At 36.6% G+C, this 25434-nt stretch overlaps 1 protein-coding gene across 1 annotated transcript in view; it reads left to right on the forward strand.

Moving 5' to 3' along the window:
* MYO6 (myosin VI) overlaps positions 1 to 25434 on the forward strand; it is a 134265-nt gene that overhangs the window by 43776 nt on the left and 65055 nt on the right. The window contains exons 2-5 of the mRNA XM_045543913.1: positions 13218 to 13360; positions 17573 to 17642; positions 23354 to 23427; positions 25222 to 25351. Coding sequence (XP_045399869.1) covers positions 13244 to 13360; positions 17573 to 17642; positions 23354 to 23427; positions 25222 to 25351 — 391 coding nt within the window. The 5' untranslated portion in view covers positions 13218 to 13243. The remainder of the gene's footprint in view (positions 1 to 13217; positions 13361 to 17572; positions 17643 to 23353; positions 23428 to 25221; positions 25352 to 25434) is intronic.

A 25434-nucleotide genomic window follows, 5' to 3' on the forward strand; every position in this document is an offset into this window, starting at 1 on the left:
GTCTTTCTAATATGTGAATCTAATTAGATGGCTGTCCATTGACTGTAAAATAAAGAACCAGAATTAAAGCTGTTTATACTTTGGCATGGATCTGTCTTTATCTATCTTTATCTTCCATTAACCTCTTTTCCTTTTCTCCCTCTCAGTGCACCCTCCAGTTATACTAACATTTATATCTAATATTTCAGCTTTCAGTTTCACATCTTTGAATTTCTGCTTTTGCTCTTCATTTGTCCAAAATATTCCTCCCTGCTTCTTTGTTGAAATACTTAGACCTTCAAGATCCAGCTTAATTTCCTCTCTGTAATGTCTAAGTCCTCCTGGGACAACTTCAGTCAGGCAATCAAATCATCCTGTCATGATGCTCTCATATAAGTATTTTACTTTGGCCCCTTATTTATGTGGAACACCTCAGTCAGGGAAGAACAAAGATGTTTGTAGGCAAGAGAGGGACAGGATGATAGATTGGGAAAAGCAATGTGGACATAGTGGAATTAGAGACTTATTTTTTTAGTTTATCATCAGTGTTTGAAATTTTAAGATTAATATTAAAGTGTTAGTCCTAGGGAGTTAATAAGGCAAGCAAATGTAGACTTTTAAAGCAAGAAAACGTTTGCTTTGGTTTTTTTCGCTCTAATTTTTATACTAAAAGGTAGTGTAGGGTTCGAACCTTCATTGCTTGTTTTGGGGTCTTCAGTTAGTGTTCTCAAATGGGGAAAAGATGAGGAAGGAGAAGGTAGACATGAACTAACTTCCCGCACTTTACTGTGCTTAGGGATAGTAGCACAGCTATGCTTCTGAGTACTTCCTCCCTGCCCCAGGCATTTGGGTATCTGGCACATTTATCACTTTGGTTATCCCACCTCCCAATTAATTCAGATTTTTTTAATGGCCATGGGAGGTAACTTTGTAATTTTAGGAGGTCCTAGAATCTTATTTCTGTGTGTGTGTTTCTTTTAGGGGGGGAGACAGGGTCTCATTCTGTCACCCAGGTTGGAGTGCAGTGGCCCGATCATAGCTTACTGCAGCCTTGATTTCTTAGGCTAAAGCGATCCTCCCACCTTAGCATCCTGAATTAGCTGGGACTCCAGGCATGTGCCACCATGCCCAGCTAATTTTTTTTTTTTTTTTTTGGAGAGACGAGATCTACTGTGTTGCCCAGTTCCTGTCCTCAAGTGATCTCCTGCCTTGGCCTCTCAAAGTGCTGGGATTACAAGCATGAGCCACCATGCTCGGCCTTGTTTTTCGTTTAGAAAAAGTGTACTTTTGTCTTTTTGTTTACGATGAGAAATATTAATTTTTTTTTCTGGTGGTGTGCCTGGCACATAATAGGAATTCAGTAAATGTTTGTAGAATGCATTTGTAATCATTTCACTCCATGATTCAAAGCCCTGTCCAGACTCCACTCTCCCCAAACAGTCCTATCATAAGTGTGTGACATTATGTACTGAAAAGATGATTGCATTTTGTAGGAAGATATGTTTTTAAAATACTTATACAGTCTCATCATCCTATTGCTAATTCAGTTTTTTATATTTATAATCGCAAAATAAATATAGTTCCTCCAATTATAAAAGTGAGAAGAACTGCAATTAAATGAATCACTCAATATTTTCTGTAGGCACTGTTTCAGAATGAATTTTTCAGAGACATAAGATTTTAGTGTTCTGATAGTTGCCTGACCTACTGGTGGTTAGTAGTTGAGAAATAAAAATTGTTCCTGAGGTCCATAAATATTCTTCAGTTGTCCTTCCAAAAGCTAGTGAAATTACTGTTGCCCACAAGGGTTGGGAAATATTATTAAGTTGTATGGCTGACAACTTTTAATCCTGGGACACTCAACTGAGGACTAATTTTGTGAAAAAGAGTTATTGAGTCCATTAAACTTGCTTGCTTTTTTTTTAAAACCCAAGTGTCTGGAGGAATCAAGTACCATATTTACTGTTTCTTTCTTAGTCATTTAGACTATTCTGTCAAAGATCCATTTCAGTAAATAATGAGCTTTTGCAGAGTTCTCCTGTGAAGTGGGAATTCCTAGCCAACCATCAACATTTACCTTCTTTTTTTTGGATTCTTATTTGCTTTATATTGAGTCACACTGAGACATGTTGCTGAGATCTTGCTGGTTCATTTGGCTCATCACCCCTTACTTTAACCAAAGAAAATTCAAAATAGTCAGGGGGCTGGTGAATGGATCAACACAATCACTCAGAAACACCGTAAGGTATGTTCTCTAACAAAATCAAGAGGAGACAGGGCCGGGAGCTACTGAAAAGTACTTAGGTTCCCATCTCAGGGGCCTTCAGGTGCAAGCAGATCTCCTTAATTTATTTTCAGTATTTCAAAAAGCCTAATGGAAGGTTACATTTGCTATGATGAAGCTGAAGTAGGCTAAGTAAGGTGTCAGATTTCTTTGCTTTTGGTTCTTTATCTTACTGCAATAACACTACTTATTTTGTAATTGGCAGGACTATAAAATTAATTTGTCAATTTAACAAATATGGATAATGTGTGCCAAACATTCTTCTGGGTGCTAGATTCATAGCAGTGCACAAAACAAAGCCCCTGGATAGAAGCAGCTTATATTCTAAATAAGCAGAGGATATAAGTCTGTCAAATGTTAAGTGCTATAAGAAAAACAAAGCAAGGAAGCATATTTGGGTGTGCTGGGTTTGAGTGGATAAGTGGAGTTGGTATTTTAAAGGGGGTAGTCAAGGAAGCCTCCCTGAGAAGATAGTAATGAACAGAGACCTGAAGATGATAAGGGAGCAAACCATACTGCTGTCTTTCAGGCAGAGGAATCAGATCAGCAAATTCCAGAGTCCTGAAATGGATGCATATTCAGTGTGTTCAAGAAACAGCAAGGCATCATGGGTCAAGTAGAGTGAGAGGGAGAGTAGGAGGGGGCAACATCAGAGAGGTTATGGGCAAGGGGGACAATTCGTGAGGGTCTTGTGGGCCACTATAAAGAATCAGGCTTTTATGTGAGTTGGGAGGTATTTGGTGAGTGTTGAGCAGAGATAGGATATGACTTACGTTATAAAAAGTGTCAGATTGACTGCTATGCAGAGAACTGAGTCTGTTTAGGTAAAAGGAGGAAGCAGGAAAACCAGAAGCTACTGTAGTAATCTCAGTGAGAGATGTTGTTGAGGGTCAGGGTGGAATTGGTTGCATTCATGAGAACTAGTCAGATTCTGGGTATAATTTGAAGATAGAACCAACAGGATTTGCTGAAAGATTGGATGTAGAATGTGAGAGAAAGAGGGGAGTCGGGGATGATTTCAGTTTTCGGCATGTGCAACTACTGAGGATGAAATTGTCATTGATTGAGAAGAGGATGACTAGGCAAGGAACATATTTAAAAGCGGGGATAGGTGGTCAGTTTAGGATATGAAAGGTTGAAGATGGTTGTTGATTTCCTAAGTAATGGTGTTAAGCAGGCTATGAGCTTTAGATGTCTGGAGTTCAGGGGAGAGGGGTCAGTGGAGATGGGAATTTGGGCATTGTTACATATTAATACCGTTGATGCCATTGTTAGGCATATGTGTAATGCTTAAAGCCTTAAGACTAGATGAGATAATGTTTAAAGGCAGGAGATGAGAATTGATAGAGAAAAGGTCCAAGAATTTATCTCCAAGGATCATAAGGAAGATCTAGTTAAAGGAGAACAAAAAAGAGCTTAGGGCAGTACAGGAAGAGGAGTAGAAGTAAGAAAGCAAACAACATGCTTCAAGGAGAGAGAGTACTTAAGTGTATCAAATGTTGCTTCATATTCAAGTAAGATGAGGATTAAAAGTTGATTGTGTTAAAGAAAATGTGGTGTGTATATATATATATATATATATATGCCTTGTAATACTACTCAGCCATAAAAAAAAAACTACTCAGCCATAAAAAAAAAAGAATGAAGTCATGCCTTTTGTAGCAGCATGGATGGAAGGCCAATCTTAGTTGAATAACTCAATTCAGGTGATGGGTACACTAAAAGTCCAGACTTCAGCACTATTTACTATATCCATGTAACAAAACTGCACTTGTATCCCCTAAATCTATAACAATTTAAAAGATGAAAGAAAAAAAAAAGTTGATCATGTGATTTAGTAATGTCAAAATGTAGAGGTCATTGCTGATCTTGAGGAGTGGGAGTGTAAGCCTGATAGGAGTGGGTTCAGGAGCGGATGAGAGTGAGAAAATAGGGACGATGAGTATGGACAGCTAATGGAATTGCAAGAAGGGGAAGCTGATGATGCAGGAGAGTACACAGAGTGATGCCAATGGACTGTCCTTGCATGGCTAGGAGGGGATAGGATCCTGGTGGGTGAGTGGAGAGATGGTTTTAGACATGAGTAAGAATACTTTGGCCTTAGTAACAGAACAGAAAAAGAACTTATGGGTACAGGTACAGATTGGTAAGTAGATGTGGTGGTGAGAGCTTGAGGTGTGATTAATTATTATTAAAAATGAGAAAAATTTGCCATTTGTGTTTTTAAAGATAGTTTAGTAGATATTGTCTTCAAAGCATGTTGTGGAGTGTGGTTGGAAATAAGTGGCCCTTGAAAACAAATTTGAAGGGATAGTTTAAGTTTCTCATTTTGTAGAATATATGTATATACTTATTGCATATCTATGTTTATATGTCACTTAAGAAAGAAATGATAATATAAAGGTCTTTATAAGTGATTCAAGAAATGAAAAATTTCAATGAAAAGCTCCAGTCCTATTCATTATGTCCCTGATTCTCAGCTCGTTATTTAAATGCAGTATTAACTGACAGACAAAATTAGCTTCCTGCAAAAGGTACATTTACCTTTTATTAATAGCACAGGCCACTCAAGGTAAGAAGTTCTAGTTTGCACTTCCTTATAGTCTACTCATTAAAATATTTAAATCCAAATACAAATTAAGACTTTACAAGTAAGAAATAATAAACATGTTAATGTTTACAAAAGAAGTAATGAGAGGATTTTCATAATGCCTTTATATATCTTTTAAACTGTATTTATTTCTTATGCTATTAAAAAATAGGTTAGGAGAACATAGTATTATATAACAGTCTTTTTTCAGATCTAGTGACAAATATAAACCGCTGGTACAGTCAGGAAGCTCAATTAGGCAAAGCTGTGTTGTACAGTGATTCCGAGTTTGTACTTGGGATCGCACAGGATTCAAATCTGCCTCTGCCCTTGTTTCTTAATTGTCTCTATTTGGGCAAATTGCCTAAACTTTTGAACCTCTGCTTCAAAAACAGGGATGATTTAGCTCCCTCCCAGAGTTGTAAAAATTGAGATTACATAAAAAGTACTTCAGTGCAATGTCTAGTGCATAGTGAATGGTTTGTGAAATGTGATTTTGCTGTTTCCTTTGAGTAGCTGAATTGAACTCCATACTAGCTGTGAGAAAACAATTCAGTTTGTCTTTAATTCCTGTTTTTGTGTGATATGTCCATGTGCAAGCACACATACATGCATAGCCCAAGTTACTCAAGGTAGCAGAGTTTTAAAAACTTAGTTTTATGAATTACATGAGAACTTTATTGAACATCCTGGAATTTATTGGCTTATTTATAAAAGAATGATAGAAGTTGCAGTTGAACAGCAACCTCTACTCTTCCTTTTTAATTTGTACACCTCTCGGAGTTTATTCCTCCTGATCATTAGTATTTGAGATTTTGTTTTGGGATTTTTTTTTTCCCCGTTCAGGAGAAATATGTTATATGTTGCCTGGATTGGATTGGACTTGGGACCACTTCTTAAAATGACCTTGCTACTTATAAGTGAAAATCTTCAACTTCTGTTTGGGGACATTTGGGGAGAGTTAAAATCCCAAGATGTGTTTAAAAGACTAAGGATTGTTCAGACTTCTTATCACCTTGGTTTTGCTCACATACAGACTTTTTAGTCCTTGAAAAATCTGAGTAACATCGATCCAAGGCCTGTGATCCAAACCGCAGAATGTTTCAGTTTGAGCAGAGTGGGACCATTTCATGCAGGACCCTTCTGGAGAAGAGGCCTTTCTTGGTCTGAAAAATACCTTGGTTCCTGGAAATTGGTCATTCCTTTCATTTACCACTTTTTGGAAGACCAATATTATCCCCTGGTGGAAAAAATTATTCAAAGTCTTAACTCTTTTAGTAACTCCTTTTTTTGAAAGACCAACAAAGTTAAGTAACTTTCAGATCTAGCACAAATCGCAGCACTGAGTAAGTTCGGGCGGGATTTCTTATCATTGGATAAGAAATAAGATTAGTTGCAGCATATGGAAAATTTAAATCACCTGGGATAAATTAACATCTTGCTATTATATTCTGGTATCTTAACAATTGTGAAATAAATTTTGAGCTTCTGAAGTAACCTGGGATGTTTAGTTTCTGAAGAATTCAGGGATTTTCTAGAATAGTCTTACTTTTTGGCCAGGTTATCTACAAAGATTGTCTTCATGTAGTATTTGAATTATGTCTAAATCCAGATCTGTTTTGTGATAATAATTTATGCAGGAGTTTATGTCTGAAATATAGTTTATGATTTCTTCTCTGAAAATCTAGAAGAAAATCATTTAACCAGTTCTCACAGTTCAGATTGTGTGGTAGTTTTAGTAATTTTCCTGATAGTGTCAGTTTTCAAATTTTTTTGAACATGTTTCTAATACTTTTTAAAAAAATTAATTATTTATTAATATGGGAGGAGTGATTTTCTTTTCTTTCTTTCTTTTTTTTTTTTTTTTTGAGGCAGAGTCTCACTCTGTCACCCTAGGTAGAGTGCAGTGGCATCATTGTAGTTCACTGAAAACTCAAACTCCTGGGCTCAAGCAATTCTCCTGCCTCAGCCTTCTGAGTAGGTGGAACTACAGATACGCGCGACCACACCCAGCTAACTTTTCTATTTTTAGTAGAGACCAGGTCTCGCTTTTGCTCAGGCTGGTCTCAAACTCTTGAGCTCAAGCAATCCTCCCTCAAATCTTCTTTTAAGATGTTTAAAAATACTTAATAACAATCTGATAAACTTATTAATGAAATATTTGCTTTTATTTTTTTATCCTCTTTTTTTGTTAGCACATTAATCTTAGCTACACCAGTTAAGTTGAAGTTAGCCTTGGTGTTTGCTGTTTTTAAGAACCAAGTGATGATGGACTTAGCTTTAAAAATCAGTTGCTACATAGGAGTTTCTTAGGCTATATTTGGAAATCACTTTGTAAAAATGGTCAACCATCAGGACCAGGGTTGTGATCATCTGGACCTGCAGAAAGGGTGTCGTAGCAGACATAGACATTTCCCTTTTTTCATGTCTTATACTGAAAAACAATTGATCTCTATATTTTCTCATCAGTATCTCGGCCTAAAGCGGTACCTGGCACATAGTAGGTGTTGAATATATATTCATTGAAAAAATGAACAAATAAATATCAAAATTAGATCTTTATTAAATTGAGGTAGTTATTTTTTGGATCTTAATAATCTTGAGATGTTTTCTTATGTTTTTGTCCTGAGTTTGGACTTAGTGGTGGGTATTCTTTCCCCATTGTTAATGTTTATTGCTGATAAAGCCAAGATGTTGACAATAAATTTCAATACTAATGTTCAATTAATTCATAATACAGTATTATAGCTATAAAATAATTCCCATACTTTGCACAACTAGCTGAAAAAGATTAATTAGGATATATTTTCTAGGAAGGCCTTTTCAAAGGTAGTTTAGTGACTAAAGGGAACCCTGTTGAAATGTGTTTTGAGAATTTTGGTTTAGAATTTATTTGGTATAAGTAAGTTCTTATGGAAATAAAGTGCTCAATGAAAGATTGTGCTAGGTACACACAAAATGCACTAGCCACAGCCAACTGTTACCCTCGTGCCCAGTTTTCTCACAGTACCTGGACACCAGGGAAGCTTATAGTCTTGAGGATACACTGATACAGGTAAGGTAAGTTGCCAGTTTAAAGTTTGTGTGCCAAAGGTGCACATAACATTGTTTTGATCAGCAAGGCCAGTGCCTGGCCAGATCAAAGAGTAATCTTTTTAAAAGGCAAATTTGATACATCTACCTCACCCCTGCATACTCCCTTGCCCCCACCACCAGAATTTAAGATCTCCAAGGGCAGGGATTTTGCCAATTTCATTTACCTTTCTATTCCAAGTGATTGTTTTCTTATTAGCTAGAAAGCTCCCTGAAGTCAGACGCCATGCCTCCTTTTGCTCACCTTTCTATCCCCAGCACCTAGCAATATGTGGTACGTAGTAGGTAGCTAAATCAGTAACAGTTAACAGAACAAATGTCTCCAAGATAGAAGAGAGTTCTTTCTACTTGTTGTGCTTAGTGCTTCTCTCTTCCTTTGTGGTATCTTATTCTAGATCTTTCAGCACAAGCCCAAATTACTTGTATCCAGTGCTCAATTTCTAATACCCTAGCTAATAAAATATAAGGTGGTGTTATGTATCACAATTATACTTTTTAAAGGGAAAGAATATGGGTGTGTGTGTATTTGTCACTCTCACCTCCGATAAGTTTGCTCCTGGGGAGGCTCTTGGTGATAGGTTTTTCACCTTTCAACAAAGAATAAATGAGAAGTTAGCATAGTACCTCTGAAAGGCTGCAGGTTGTCTTCTGTAGATTACCTAGTGCATCTAGGTGGATTACCTGTAGTGCTTCTGGATTACTTCTCTTATAAAACACTGCTTTATTGGCTTACTGCTTTGACTATTGTTGAAGCCATTGTGATTCATGAACCTTTGGGTATGACCTGTTCTTTTTTTTCCTTTTTTCTCTCATCTCTCTGAAAATGTGTAGTATCTTTTCTTTATTTCTGATTTTCTGAAATTTGACAGTGGTGTCTTTTTGTGTGTTTGTCTATTTTTCAGTTGCATTGTTGAGGCCTGAGTGCATATTTTGGCTAGATGGTAGAAAATCATGTCTTTCAGTTCTGGTGACTTTTTTTTTTTTATATTTGAAATCTTTCTCCCTCTTTTTGGGGGTTGGAGGGGTTTTTCTTGGTATTTAGATGCTGAGTCCTTTTACTAATCTTATTTTTGTATCTTTTTTCCACTAGTTCCTAACTCTTTTTCTTTTTTTCTTGGCTCTCTGACAGATTGCTTCAGCTTTATCTTCTATATCTTCTAGTGAATATTTCCTTTCTACTATTATGTTGTTAAAGAAAAATTATTCTGACACTTGTTAAAACAGTAAGGAATGCTTTATTCAGAACTATTGCAGTCAGGGTATATTAGTCTACTGGAAGTGTATTAGTCTGTTCAAGCTGCCATGACAAAATACCACAAACATTTACATGAAACAATAGAAATTTATTTCCTCACAGTTCAGGAATCTGGAAATCTGAGATCACCGTGTCAGCATGGTTGGGTTCTGGTAAGAGCTCTTTTCCTGACTTGCAGATGGCTGGCTTTTTGCTGTGTGCTCACATAGCCTTTCCTTGGTGCATGTGCTTGGGAGAAAGAGAGACCTCGCTCTTTCTCTCTCTTCCTCTTTTTATAAAGCCACCAATCCAATCTGATTAGAACCCTACGCTATGACCTCTTAACCTTAATTACTTCCTAAAAGCCCTATAGCCAAATATAGTCACATTGGGGGTTAGGGCTTAAGCATAAAAATTTGGGGGGAATAAAATTCAATCCATATCAGACACATACACTCAGTTCATAGCAAAGGGCTGTGGTCCCCAAACCACCCTCCCCCCACTGTCTGCAGCCTGTTAGGGACCACTCCTCCCCTACCTGCCCCCCATCCGTGGGAAAATTATCTTCCATGAATCTGCTCCCTGGTACCAAAAAGGTTGGAGACCACTGGCTAAGGGTATTGCAGTAGGGGAGAGATGGGGCTCAACTCTGAAAAGCAAAGACAGCTGAGGATTTATAGCCAAGGAGCAGAGTGAGGGGGTCAGTGGATGGATGGAAAATTACCAAGAAGAGACATCAAGGGCATGGAGATTCTTGCTAAACCGACTTAACAGGATTCTTGCTGAAGGCAGGTCAAAGGACTTACACATCAGAGGTGGGGGATTGGAACTTGATCAGATATCAAGGGTAGGGGATTCTCTCTAAATTCACTTAGCATAATTCTTGCTAAAACTGGGCTGTGCAGGCGTGGCAAGGGTAGGACAGAGATGGAAGACTAAGGTCATGGCCTTGTCAAGTAGAGGGCTCAGAGGATCCTAACTAAAGTTTGGCTCAAGGAGAAAGTCTGTTAATACATGGCAATTTTTATATGCACACCCTTAATTGTTCCTGATGTTTCTTACTCTAGAGTCCCCTCTCTTTGTCTTCCCTGGAGAATAACCTCTAGATTTCTCTTGGTGGGCATGGGGGGTAGGGTATTTGCCCAGCAATGTGAAGTGTGTGTGTGGTTGGTGTAAGGAGGTCTCTTTCTCAAACAGCTATCACCTAGCCTTCCTTATTTTAGATTCCTTCTTTTTACCATGGTTCTATAACTGCCTTGTACTATAGTATAATTTGGGTTGGTTTTCATCTCTCTCGTTTCTTGATTTGGGATTTAGCTCTCTTGGGTTTGCTAAGTCAGTTGCCTCTCAACCATTTGCTTTCCAACTTAAAAAATGTTGCTATTAATAGTTTCTTCTTTGGTTCTCCCCACCTTCGTGGGCTGATGTCTTTTTAAAGAATCCCTTTACTGTAGACTTAGGGCTTTGATGAAGGAGCAACATTAGATATGTGCTTTTAAATTTGTTAACTGGGAAGCTGCAATAGGCAGTTTAAATTGGGAAAGCAATTTGAATACTTCAAGGGAATTCGGCACTCTTTTTTGGACTTTGGGGGTTTTGCTTTACTGTGATTTTTTTTTTCAGATAATTATTCCTAAATGATCCCTTATGACTATTCTGTAATTTCTCTTTGTATTTAAAGCAACCACAAATCCATTGTCTTGAAATTGGTGGCTTCAAATAAGGGATATGGGGGGAGGTAGGGGGACAGGTGTGACTGGTATCTATTGGGTGCCATTGGAATGGTGATCTCAGCTTTTTGTCACTTAATCCTCATGGCAATTCTGTATAGTAAGCAATATTATCCCACCAAATGGATAAGGATAAAGATAAAAATCAGAGAGGTTAAGTAACTTGCTTTAAGAGCTAGCCAGAAAGTCGTAGAGCTCAGTTTCAAGCCTAGGTTTTAAGACCTTTCAACTCTTTCTAGTCTACCCTCTCCTTTTACTCTTCCCAAACTGTGTGAACAATGTGTTCATTCACCAGTGAATATTGGGTTGCCTGCTGTGTTCTGGACCTTAGGGATATAGAGGAATATTCCATGCCCAGATGAAACAGAAATGACATGATCAGATTTACCTTTTTGTGGGATTATGAGTGATCTCTGTGGATTGGCAAGAATAGAAGAAGCAGACAGCTAAGTTAATTACAGAAGTCCTGGTAAAAAGGTAATGTTGGTTTAGACTAGGATAGCAGAGGAGATGCAGAGAAGTAGGTAGGTAGATTTGAAATGGCCGTTGGAGGTAAAGCCAATAAGATTCTGTGGGTGATATGAATTTGAAAGGAGGAATTGAGGATGACTCTGGGTTTGATGTGAACTGAGTGGTGTTAGTGCCTTTACTGATATGGGGAGGAACAGGGTGGGGTGGTGGGCCATAATAATAATATAATAATAATGTTGTATCTATCAGATACATCCATGAGGAGGTGCAAAGTAGGCAAGTAAACATCTGGGAACTAAGTATAGAGTATAGATGTATATGTGGTGTAGTGTAAGTCTGAAGCAGTGTTATTGATTCACTTCTATGGAGAATCTACATCTAGTTTGTTAACTTAGAATTATATGTAAACCTAATAGCATTTGCTGGTTAGGGAAAGCAACCTACCCTGTAGCCACTGCATGGAAGCTGTTAACCAACAAGCAAATTGCAAACATGCCCGTAGTTAGCTGCTTTTTGACTGAAGTGTATGCCAAACATCCTAACTGTCATGGGAGGCTGTACCTGAGAGCATCCCCCTGTGTATCCCAGATTTGAGAATGCCACACAAGAGGAGCATTAAAGCACATAAATCAGCTCTTCTTTAAATATAGATAAGTAGTGAAAAAATAAGTTCCCATTGAGATGGCTGAAACTAGAACATCTTGGATCTCTCATTAGCTGATTCACTGTTACACAGTAGTAGTCTTATGCCATCCAAGTTCATTAAAACGAGGTATTTTTCCTGTCATGGATTTTTTTGACTACTCTCAGTACGCCGAATTATAAATGTTAAATCTCAGAATGCCAACTATGAAAGAAGAATTGAACAATTAGATTAGAATTCACAATAGGCAAAAACGGGAAACAATTCAAATGTCCATCAACAGGTAAACAATTGTGGTATAGTCATTCAGTGGACTAATATACACAACAGCAGGGGTGGATATGTTGAATACCAAAAACATTTTGTTGAATGAAAGAAGCCAGACACAAATTATATATACTGCATGATCGCATTTACATGAAATCTAAGAACAGGCCGAAACTAACAGAACAGTGGGGATGGCCATGGCTATGGGGACTGATAAAAAGGAGGCATGAGACAACTTTTTGGGACAATGGAAGTGTTCTATGTATTGATTAGGGGTGTTTGTGAAGTGCTTATATTCATTTGTCCAAATTCATCAACCTGTATACTTAGAGTTGTACATTTCACTATATGGAAGTCTTGCCTCAATGAAAAGTAACAAGAATAAAAACAGTATGTTGAGCAGTTCTGTGATAATGATTGTAGGAAGCACATTCCTGCATTCTCAGAGTGTGAGGAAAAGTTTCCCAGGGGAAGTAATCTCCCTATTTATCTTGCTTTTCAGCTCTTAGCCGTCTCCACACAATGCCATCCATTCCTATGACTGTTTAACTTACTGTACAAACCAAAATACTTTAGGAAGTAAAAGGAGTGCTATTATAAATTACACTGGGACAACAGGTGAAAACTATGATGGTTTCTATTTCCGCACTAGTCAGCGTGTACCGCTCCACTGCAGTGGCAACTGCAGGAAGGCAGTAGCAGAGTAGGATTTACCTGAGGGCAGAGCAGCTTCTGCTGGGCCTTATCTACAGGTGATACAGGGGTGGGTGTGGGGGCAGCAGGCAGGAGGGAGGAGGTGGGGATTATCTGTGGCAGGACTAGATGTGTTTCTGTGAGTTGCAATTTACATGTGAACTTTCAAAAAAGATGTTATTTGTTTTATATATCTAAAGTTATTCATTTGCTTTATTTGTTTTCTGAAATAGGAGACGGTGGATAGCCCCCTTCAAAAATGGAGGATGGAAAGCCTGTTTGGGCGCCACACCCTACGGATGGATTTCAGATGGGCAACATTGTGGATATTGGCCCTGACAGCTTAACAATTGAACCCTTGAACCAGAAAGGCAAGGTGAGTTTCTCAGAAAGATGTCAAAATATGATTTCTTTCAAAGATAGTGTTTGTTTTTCAAAAGAGATATGTGTCTACCTTCTCAATGAAGAAGTAGATATTCCTGGTACTGTATATGGGAAAGCAAATTTCTGGCAAGTGAATCTTAGTTTTCTGCTGACTTCTTTGATTAGATCAGAAGTACATACCCTAGGGGAAATAATGGTGTCCTGTGATAAAATCAGGCAGAAATTTAGTGAGCCTTTCATTCCTTTTTTTTTTTCTACATCTCTTTGATCATCCAGTTCTTATTGAGCCATATTACCAAAGTTATTAGTTGTGTGTATGATGTGCTCAACATGTTACGAAGTAAAAATATAAAAAGTAAATGGGGCTATAGTATAAAACTTTGATTTTTGCTTTAGCTTCTAGATAAAGTCTTTTTTAAAAGCTTTTTATTTACTGCACTTATCAGCATGGGATTTGGGTAAATATATTTCTATTAAGTAAAGGTACTTAAACCTATCCTTCTACTATTATTTTTATGGTAATGATAGTTTTTAAAACTTAAAAATATGCTTTAATTCTGTACACGTGGCATCTATTTCCTTTTATTCTTAAACAAACTAGATAGTATTACAAAATGGAAGTTTGGGGGAAAAGTGACCAGGAGTCGTAAATCGCTCACAGAGAAGACATCCATCGTAAATATCTCTCTTTCAGTATTCATGGGGGTACTGGTAGGGTCTGTTTTTGTGGGAGAATTTCACAATTTTCAGTTTAATAAGTGTTCCTGTTAAACAGTTCTTCTGACTAAATTAAATTTGCGGATGTCATTTCTGTTTACTTTAGACTGCAAATGTTCATGAATAATTTATATTCTACCGATACATGGTTAACTAATGCCATATGACTGCCATCCTTCTGGGAACCTTAGAAAAACAAGGTGGATCTCTCATGAGGTCTTTTCACAGAGAAAACTATTCTGTTACTGTAAACAACCCAGGAACTGAAATGCATAATATATAATGTGCCATGTTAGAGGAGGCCAATTAAAGATACCCTCAGGAAAGGAAAGACAAAGTGTTTCTGGTTTTTCCTCTTATTAACAGGTATCTATTTGTACTTACAATGCAGTACATGTTAAAAAAAGAAAGAATTAAAAAAATAAACCCAGTTACTTTATATATTTGATTTTTATTTAATATATTTTATGAGCATAGTAAATCAAGAGGCCAAACTAAAATGAAGGGTATATTCCCTAGGCATATTCTGTTATGTACATTCTGTTATAGCCACAGATGACAAAATAATTCAGTTCAAGTATAGAAGAAACTTGATTTATGGTGATATGTTTTTTCATATTTCAAATATTTTAATGTGCTTTAGACTGTGCCTTATTAATATTAATCAGATGCATATGTAGAACCAATAAAACAGTTTAAATTATGGAGTCATGTAAATTTGATGGATCTGTAGATAATTCTACAAACTAAAGTATAAATTTCTTTTCACAGAAATCTTTTTGGAGGATTAACAAATTCTCAGGGATTACTTTTAATTTTTTCCCCCTACTTTCTGATCAGGGTCTTAATAAACAGTGTCATAATAACCAGATTGCTAAAAAGATCCATAAGAGAAGCAATTTCTTGCCTAGATAATTCATGGTCAGAGATCATCAGCCTTTAAATGTTATTAAGGAATTAAGTGCATAAAGTGATAGGCCAGTCAAGCGCATCTGTGTGCTAGTAACAGTGGAAGGATTGTGAGGGAGGGGCGGAATACACCTTTGATAATGACAATGGCTTTTCCAGTTTTTTGTGAGCCATCGTAAGAAATAGATTTTACACTGCATTAGGTGTGGGGTGTGTGTCTATGCATGTGAATTTATAAGAAATTGGGGAGGAGCTAAGGAAGGGGGGAAAAATATAAATGTATGTATTGCCACAGATCTGTACACTTAAAAATGATAAAGATGACAAATTATTAAAAAAAGAAATCAAATTTACATGTCAATAAGTATGAGTTGTGTGTGTGTGTATGTTTGTGTACTTAAAAATGAAACAGTGGGTCAAATGCAGCATACTTAGCACATGCTATACATTCTGATATTTTTTAATATCTTTTATTCTGGTAAAAATGCTACCTTGACCCCCTAAATTGATTTCATGTTCCATATTTGCAGCAGACTGACCTAAAGGCTGAAGCCCTAAATATATGGCATATGAGGGTCTAAATTTTCTTTTCCCTGTCCACTTTGCTGGTCTTACATTTTGTCAACCAATAGTCTCCCCCTGGTATTCTCTCCATATACTTAACTTATGTGGGCCTGTTTCTCCTTCTCTTCCACAAGTGTTTATCAGGTCCTCACCATGCCCCTGGTGACGTTGGGTGCTTTGTGTCATTGCTCACTGTACTTCTTTTGCCCAGAATGCCACACTCTATAACCCTTTGCTTAGCAAATACTTATTTTTCTTTGAAGACTCTGATTGAGGTCACCTTCTTTTTGAAGTTTTCCGTCTGATACTCTCTCTTTCCTTCCATGCAATAGAATTGATGGTTGATTACTTTTTCCTTTGAGGAGTGGTATAAATTCTTAGCTCTCCTGTAATCTTTATTGGAGTTGATTGTTTACATTTCTCTTCCACTCCCTATGAGACTGTGTTATCTTAAGTTTGGGGCTATTTTATTTGTCTGTTTTGTCATTGGAGCTTGATGAACTTTATTTGATGTGTGGTAGGTGTTTAACACGGGGATCAGTGTGTGCTTTCTTATGTAATTTTCTTTTGATAGGAGAAAAAAGCCCCCTCCTTCTAAGAGGAAACAAATTTTCTCTTGAAGGGAAGAGGAAGATGGAGCTGGTGGTAATTTGGGGGATGAAGGAGAGTGAGAAGCCAGCTTCCAGGACTCATTACTGGCCTTTCCTGCTGCTCTTAACCTTCTTATTCCAGCGACTCTTTATCATTGCCCGCCCTCGCTCCCCCTCCCTCAGCCCCAATCTTCTAACTTCCTGGAGCCTTTTTTATTTGGGTGACTCTTACCAGGCTGGAACCAACTCCTGGAGTCTAGGGAGTCCTTGCTCTCTTTGCCATGGCTATGAAAAGTAGGCACATAGGTCTATGACATTGGCAGTCATTTCTGAATGCATTTTCCTATAGAATCATTGTTATAAATTATGGATTCTTTTATATTACCATTAATATACTTAATGCACATTATGGGATAATTTTGCTTTTGTGGCTATCCTATAAACTTTTCCATATTTTCAACAGTAAGAACATGTGTACTAGGTTCCAAATAATTAACTACCTGAGTGTTTAGAGCATAATAGCTTTCTAAGTTGGGTCTGACTTTCAATTAAGGTAGTCCCAGCAGCCTATTTTACTCTGAAGTACAGTACTAGCCTTGTCTTATACTCTTGCATATATGTACATATATAGAGAGATCTAAAAGTATTATTTTAAAACAATTGTGCCATTTTTCCTTAAAGTTTTATTTGATACGGTTGGAAACTTCAACCACAAGAGTAACTGTAATTGTTTGAGAAGTACTGCATAAATTTATAAATAACTATCAGAATGACATGGATTAAAATTTAATTCTCTTTAGATGTAATTTGAGATCATTTGTTCTCTCTTACAAGATGCTATCTTAATTCTGTAGTGTCTACCATAACATTTAAGTGGTAAAATAAATGAAAGTTTATTCATGGATACCTGTAATTTTATGAACCAGGTATTTTTGGATACTATTTATATTTCTGACACATTTTTGTATAGGAATTTGTGTCAAATATGTTTTACTCAAATAATAGTATTTATTAAATAATACTCTATTCCGTTATATCTGAATGCTACTTTTTCATTTTTTAAAACAATAAAATTGCTGTATATACAAATATCAAAACTATTTTTAAAAAGTTGTTAAATAGTATATCTGTGTAAAATTTAATATACTTCTTATTTTGTCCCATTCTAGGGTTTAAGAGCTTAGGATGCTTATTACTGATTTCCATTATTGATTTCATGTCTATGGTAATAGTAGATAATATTTTTGAGTAAAATTATTATCCATGTTTTGGATTAATGACTTTTTAAGCAGTGGGATCCGTATTATATTTTAATAAGGAGCATAGTGTTGCCATTAGTACAATATATGCAGCTAATTAAGCTCCTTTATTTTTCTTGCTATTTATAAGCCTCAAGTTTAATGAGCTTTTGTTTTGTTTGTTAGACATTTTTGGCTCTCATGAACCAAGTGTTCCCTGCAGAAGAGGACAGTAAAAAAGATGTGGAAGATAATTGTAAGTATCAAGTTAAAAATTAGTTCTAAGCACAGAAAAGCAACTGTCCTTCCAAAAATAAATTAGTGTTTATATTACTAGTACAGCATACTGGTTCTGAAAAAAATCTAGCTTTTTGACATGAGGGTTCAAATAAATGGAGGAGCTCAAAGTTCTGAATTTATTATTGTCTCACATTTGCACTTTGGTGAAAGACTCTCTTGAATGTCTTTTTAGTGTTATTTATTTCAGTTGTGCAACTGTGGGAAATGGTAATAATTTACTGTGAGGCTTGAACAAAAGGTCTCTTTTTAACAGTTTTGAAAGTTGTTTTGAACCTTATCTAAAGCCAGGTGATTTTTGTAGTAGTATATGTGATTTAGTAATTTGGAAGTTAAGTCAGTAAGAGTCATTTAACATCATGTTTGAAGCAAACAAACATTTTTTTAAAAAATACCATTTAATGGCAGGGCATGATGGATCATGCCTGTAATCCTAGCACTTTGGGAGGCTGAGGCAGGAGGATTGCTTGAGGTCAGGAGTTCAGGACCAGCCCGAACAAGAGCCAGATCCTGTCTCTACTAAAAATAGAAAAATTAGCCAGGCATGGTGGCATGCCGGGAAGCTGAGGCAGGAGGATCGCTTGAGCCCAGAAGTTTGAGGTTGCTGTGAGCTATGATCACGCCGCTGCAGTCTAACCCGGCGACAGAATGAGACTCCATCTCAAAAAAAAAAAAAACCCAAAAAACAAAAAAACCGTTTAATAACTACTAATTGAAATACTTGTTTCAGAACATGATACTAAAATACAATATTAACGGGACTTATAAATAGCATGTTTGGTGACAAAAACCTTTATCCACTGAACAGGACATGTTTATTCTTACATTTTCAAAATTAAGTGGTCATCTCATTTCAGTTTGTTGGGAGGCAGTATTTAAGAATCATGTACGGTTGTCATGGATTTCATTAAAGGTTTCTGACACACAAACTCCATTTGAAGAAAAAAGAGAAAATAATAGATCTGTTCATTCTGATTTTCTCTGGCGTTTGCATTTGATTAAGCCTGAAAGAGCCCTATATGTAAATGGGATGGCATGGAATAGTAGGAGTAATGGGAGGGCCACGGACTGTAGAGTCAAGCAAGCCTGAATTCTGATTCTGATGGGAAAGAAGCTGTGTGGGCCAGGCGCCGTGGCTCACACCTGTAATCCTAGCACTCTGGGAGGCCGAGGCAGGTGGATCGCTCGAGGTCAGGAGTTCGAGACCAGCCTGAGCAAGAGCAAGACCCCTTCTCTACTAAAAATAGAAATAAAAATTATCTCCTTGAGCTCAGGAGTTCGAGACCAGCCTGAGCAAGAGCGAGACCCCGTCTCTACTAAAAATGGAAAGAAATTATCTGGCCAACTAAAAAATATATATAGAAAAAATTAACCAGGCATGGTGACACATGCCTGTAGTCCCAGCTACTCGGGAGGCTGAGGCAGTAGGATCGCTTAAGCCCAGGAGTTTGAGGTTGCTGTGAGCTAGACTGATGCAATGGCACTCACTCTAGCCCAGGCAACAAAGCGAGACTCTGTCTCACAAAAAAAAAAAAAGAAGCTGTGTGCTCATGGGCAGTTCATCTCCCTTCTGAGTTCTCATCTGTAAAATGGGGGTAATAGTGTCTATGTTGCATGCTTAGAGATGGTATATTTAAAAAGCTTGGCATAGTGCCTGACTTTTAATAGACTCTCAACAAATGGTAGCTGTTATTATTGGGTGCAAAAGATTGAGGAAAAAGATGTGGAGTTCCTTTCCTTTTCAAAATTGTTGGAGAGTTTGTCTGATGAGATTTTCATTTTTATTTTGATTTTTTATTGTTTTTTAGAGATGAGGTCTTACTATGTTGCCCACACTGGTCTCGAGCTCCTGGGCTCAGGTGATCCTCCCTCCTCAACCTCCCAAGTATCTAGGATTGCAGGTGCATCCCACTGTGCCCAGCTTAGTTAATACATTTTTGGACAGCAATCAGAACAAAATATAAAGAGCAATAAGACTATGCCAAATTTAAAAAAGGAGAAAATTCTGTTAAAACTTGCTAGAGTATGCAGAACTAGAGTTAATCTTTTTCATATATTAAGGTGGATGTAGCGAAACATAATAAATGGTTTTGAATTATTTTTAATCCATTTCTTAAATTAATATTTTAAAATTAAATATATTAAATATTTTACTTCATCTTGATATATTTTTCCAACCTTTTAATTTTCCCAGCCTTAGTATGGATTTGCTGCCTCTTTTAGGCGTTTTCTTTGATGATACCAGATGGCAGCAATGTTAATGTATGGATGTTAACTATCCTCATCATACACTAACCCATCCCCACTTAAAGTCCCTTGTCTGAAACCACATCATTAATGCAGCTTTGGACGCTGAGTTTAGAATGTAGGTTTTCCAGGTAAAGTGGTTCCATCACTTAGTTCTTTTGTCTGAGGCTTGCCGCGATACCACTGTCCTCTGCCAAATGACACATGGCATTATTTCTTAGGGTCTCACATGCATATTTCCAAGATCTTTTTCTCTTCTCTATATTATTGTAATAATGTGATGATTAAATGATTGATGTCTAACTGTTCTGAAGTATGTGATAAAGGTTCTATTGAAACAGAGGCATGTGTTGCCTTTTGATAGTGCCCTAACGATATAGCAAAATTTATTACCTACTTTTAGCTTTAAGTTTTCTATGTAAAGGATTTTATATGTAGAGATTAGTGTGTTCATTTTGCTTTTTCACTTGACTATTGGGCATTAGTACCAGAATAGGAAAATGATTCAGGAATGTGAAGTCACTAATTAAAGGGAAAATAATAGCATGTTTTAATGCTAATTTTAAGCTGCAGTTACGTACGTACCATATACTATTCTTCATAAATTATCACCTGTTAGATGTTGAGAATAATATAGAATATAAAATTAGAACCCTGAAAGTTGCCTTGTTCGATCTCTTTTTCAGTAATGAAATGACCTATACAACAATATAAATTTAGAATTGATTGACTTTTGTATTGAAGTTGTTTGTGGGTTCCTTTTTTCTTTCAGTGAACGGGAGCTATAATAATTAAGCAAGATCTTAAATGTTCAGATAACTCTCCAGTCAGATCCTTAAATTTAATAACAAAGCCATATGTAGTCTTCATTAGAAACGTTTATTAATTATATGTTATATATTATACCAAAATGTTTATGAAGAAACAAATTGTGTTATTCTTTTATTATGTCTTATTTAAAATTTTTTTTTAATTTTAATATTCTTTTGAGTATAGTTAAATTTATGAATAAATAGGCATAAAAGGTAAACAGTTCACATGAAAGATTGCATGTAAATAGCCAAGCCAAATAATCCTAGAGCTGACTACTAGGAGAGGGTGGTAGGAAAGAATCATTACGTGGAGCAGGAAGCTATATCTGAGACCCTTGTGAACAAACCCTGGTCACACCTTTAGGGAGATGTAGGCAGTGGAGACCTATCATTTTTATTCTGGCAAACCAAGGGTTGCAGATATCTTCCTATCTTTCCTTTTCCATATCCTCATAAAAACAGAATAGCCTGAGTAGCATGATTTAAGGGAAAGACCCTCCTGTACAAATTTTTATTGACTTTGGAAGATATTTCCCATGACCAGATAGACAGGTGGTGAGTGTGGAGGTAAAGAAAGGAGACCAAGCAGTCATTCACATGTCAGTATAGGTTTTTACTATTAGCTTTCCCAGGTATACTGTAGGATTAGGAATTCTTACTTAGAGAAAGCAGAGACAATACCATACAACCAGGTATTTCAGAGGCAGGTGAGAGAGAGAGGAGTGGTTCAGTGGAGTGCTTGGTTAAAGAAAGAGCAGCATGTAGACTGGGCTCCTGGGAGATGAGAGAGAAGGAGAGCAGAAATGTTGAAAGGTGGGTGACCAAATACCCAAACCAGATATGCCTCTGCTGCCTAACCCTTTCCAAATCCTTCCTCAATCAAAGGAAAGCTGCCATTCAACTATTAGGAGCCTTTACTCTCTTTTTACTCTCTTTTATTTCACCCCAAGTAGCATTAGAAAGCAGTGAGGCATGTGTCCTTGGACAGTGAACTAGCTGTATTATATGAGTGCAGAAAGCCTGGCAGTCTTTGTTGAGGTAGGTATAACAAGAGGCTCTTGTTTGACAGCATCGGTTAGTTGTTGAATTGTGTGTTAGGCATACATGCGGTGTAGGCATATATATAACTTTAGTGAGGAATCATACAAATAAACAAATGAATCAGGCAGCATCCTGCCCTCATGGATCTGGTTTAGCAGCCAAAACCAGATGTGTAAAATCATCATCATCATGCTGGCAGTATGTGGTAAGCACCATAAAGGAAGAACCAAGAAGAGTAGTTTTGGTGGTGGTGGTGAGAATGGGGAAGTATTGTTTGTGAGATAATCTTTGAACTGACCTTAAAGGACAGGTAGATTTTTCTACACCTAGCGATGTAGAGGATATGCTAGGTGGAAGCCAATGCATGAATGATATCTGGGTTTGATAAATAGTTTAGTCTGGCTACAAGTTAGAGCATATTAAAGTGAGTTGTGGAAAATTGTGTGAAAAGGTTATGAATGCAGGTTCAGTAAGAACCTTGATCAGACTTAAATATGGATGTTGATAGTTCATAGAGACCCACTGATGTTTTCATGAGGAGAGAGTTTTAATTAGGGCTTTAGTTTGTTCATGTGCAGAGATGTCTGGATTAGAGAGCAGACAGACTGAGGCAATAGATAAATAAGAGTCTACTGTGACCACAAAAGAGGTGATGAGACCTAACTGGGAATTGGGGCAGTAGAAGTGGAAAAAAAGGAGAGATGTTCAGAGATTCAGATTATCCTAATGTTTGAATGCCTACTATGAGCCTGGCACTATACTGTACTTTTTCACATGGCATAAATACTTGGAAATTGGTTTAGAATAAGGAGGGAGAGAAAAGATGTTTCTGGTATTGACTATAGTTTACGATTTGGGTGATTTGAGAAAATGGTGGTGCCAATAATAGAAACAAGGTAGTCAAGCAGTGGTTTTTGTCTACTCTAGCCTGCGGTTGAAATGGAGCTCAGAAGATTAGAGGGTTTGAAGAATAGATTGGGAGTCAAGTCTGACATCTCAGTAGAACAGACATCAGAAAAACAAGATATGTATTTTGATTCTGCCATTAATGAGCTTCATATCCTGGGTTAAGACATATATAATTTCTCCAGGACTCTTATTTCCTCTTGTTGGTTGTGAGGGTCTAACTGAATGAGTTCATGGTTCTTCTTCTTTCTAGATTTTATCTTCTGTGTTTTATTTGTAAAATTATGAGCATAAGACTGGATTTGTTTCATCACTTTGTTATGTCAGAAGTATATTAATATCAGAGCTATGTATAGTAGTACTTTCCACTTGAATTGTACTTCTTAACCAACCTTCATCAATGTGTACTAACTGGCACTCACTAGTTATACTCCCCTCATTGGAAATTCATTATTTAAAATATCGCTGTAACACATAATGTAACCTGGATATATTTTAAATCAGCCTCTGAGGTTTACATGGACCAATGTTTTAAAAAGATGGAATTAAACCTAACCTAACAGGTGAATTTTAGGTTGGATCAAAGTGATTCAGATTAAGATAGTATTGTTTTATTTTACTTTTTTCTTCCATTATCTAATGATTTACAAATTTTGTGTTTTAGGTTCACTAATGTATTTAAATGAAGCCACACTCCTCCATAATATCAAAGTTCGATATAGTAAAGACAGAATTTATGTAAGTATTTTACCTATGGTTTGAGTTTTTGTGGGGATAATTATTTTACATAACACTATTTGATTTTGTCAGTCTTGAAATTTTCTAAAAGAAAATCATGCCTGATCTGAGTTTGTTGAATAGATTGTGAGTTCCATGAGGACAAGGATTTTTTCTAACATGCTGCTCTAACTCCAGAGCTGACAACATGCGTAGTACCTAATAGGCACTTAATAAATATTTTTGGAGTGAAATAATGAATTCAGACCATCATCTAATATCTTTTAGACTTAAAAATATCCGATTTGAGTATTTTAAAAAACACTATAATTATTTTGGGTTTTGATTTCTTATTTTTGGTATATGGTTGTAGATTTGTTTAATTCACTTTCTACGTTGTTCTGCAGAGAATGTATGGCAACCTATAAAAATATATATTGAAATTAAAAATTTGAGGAAAGAATGTAAATTAGAATAGAAGGCAGTAACTGAGGAAATATCAAGAACACAGAAATGATGATCATAGAGCCTAGTTATAGTATTTCATTAGACCCCAGAAACCCTATTTTAAAAGTCTAGAACGTTAAAAAATTAAAGACAGTGTTTTCAATGTAAATAGTCGGTTTGTACCAAATAATTCAGATGGATACTTAATTAGTATTTTAAAATTATTAATATAATTATTCACTGGGCATATGAGATTTTATTCTAATAAAACCTAGTCATAGGTTCCTTTGTGGCTGGAGATAAATTACCCCACTTCAGTTCTCCTGTTATAAAGATGGGACTCTTCATTATTTTTGAACGAAGAAAACACATGGCTTCTTTGACACTTACTAGATCAAATGACAGTCTTAATCTTTTATATCACTATCAGTTTGCCTAATTGTACTTACTTAATTCTGACTAAATTACATTTAGTCTTTGCCATCTGTCTAAGTAGTGACAGCTGGGAAATAGAACTAATGTCGTCTATTCCAAAAGAGTTTACTTGCCATCTTCTGATTATACACAGTATTAAGACTTTACTTTTCTCCTTGATTTAAAAAAAAATCAACTGAAGAGTATATTTAGGTTTACATGTCAATTCTTGATTGGAAATATATTTAGAAGCAAAATTTACTCAATCAGCTGACTCATGTTGAGCATCTTGTGTGTGCTGAATCCCAAACTTAAAAGCAGGCTTAAGTTACTCATTAAACATTTAATCCGTCAATGTTCTAGGCAATGGTTAGCATATGTTGTTTTGCAGAAATCTAGGACCTAATGGGCACCTCAGAGCTAAATCAGTCCTTGGCAGTCAGTGATGGGGACAGGCCTAGAGGGTCCCATGAGCAACATTAAACTAGTGGGATGAATAAAGTAGGTGAGGAATATAGCTGACCAATACTCAGCTGTCAGAATAGAACTATGGGAGTAGATTTCGTAAGCAGAGTGGACAGAAGCAGCCTCAGTGAGCAGCCTCAGTGAGACAGAGGCTAGAGACTCAGATCTCTGTCTCTGGTGACGCCATGCACCTGGGAAAGCAAATGGGAGGAGAATATTTTCTTTGAGTCAGAGGTAGGTGGGAAGAGAGAATCTTGGCTTTGGATATGCTGAGTTTGAGATGCCTACCAGTGAGAAGATACAAATATTTAAGGGTTGGAGAAATATGGGTCCTGTAGAGATCAGAGAATATTTAGGGTTGATTTGGGAAACCTGGTTATTTAGAGAATTGAAATTTGCTGTATTTTATTTCTTTCTTCTGTAAGCCTTGTTTAGCTTTAAATGAAAACAGTAATTGGAAAATTTTATGTTTATGCTTTTCTCATATAGACATATGTCGCCAACATTCTGATTGCAGTGAACCCATATTTTGACATACCTAAAATATATTCTTCAGAAACAATAAAGTCGTATCAAGGAAAATCACTTGGGACAATGCCACCTCATGTCTTTGCAATTGGTAAATGATTTAGTTGTGTTTTAATTCTTGTCTTTCCTTATATTGTACAAATTTACTTAGTTTTTCTTCTGGATTAATAAAAG

The sequence above is a fragment of the Lemur catta genome, chromosome 2 (genome assembly GCF_020740605.2).
Source record: "Lemur catta isolate mLemCat1 chromosome 2, mLemCat1.pri, whole genome shotgun sequence".
NCBI lineage: Eukaryota > Metazoa > Chordata > Mammalia > Primates > Lemuridae > Lemur > Lemur catta.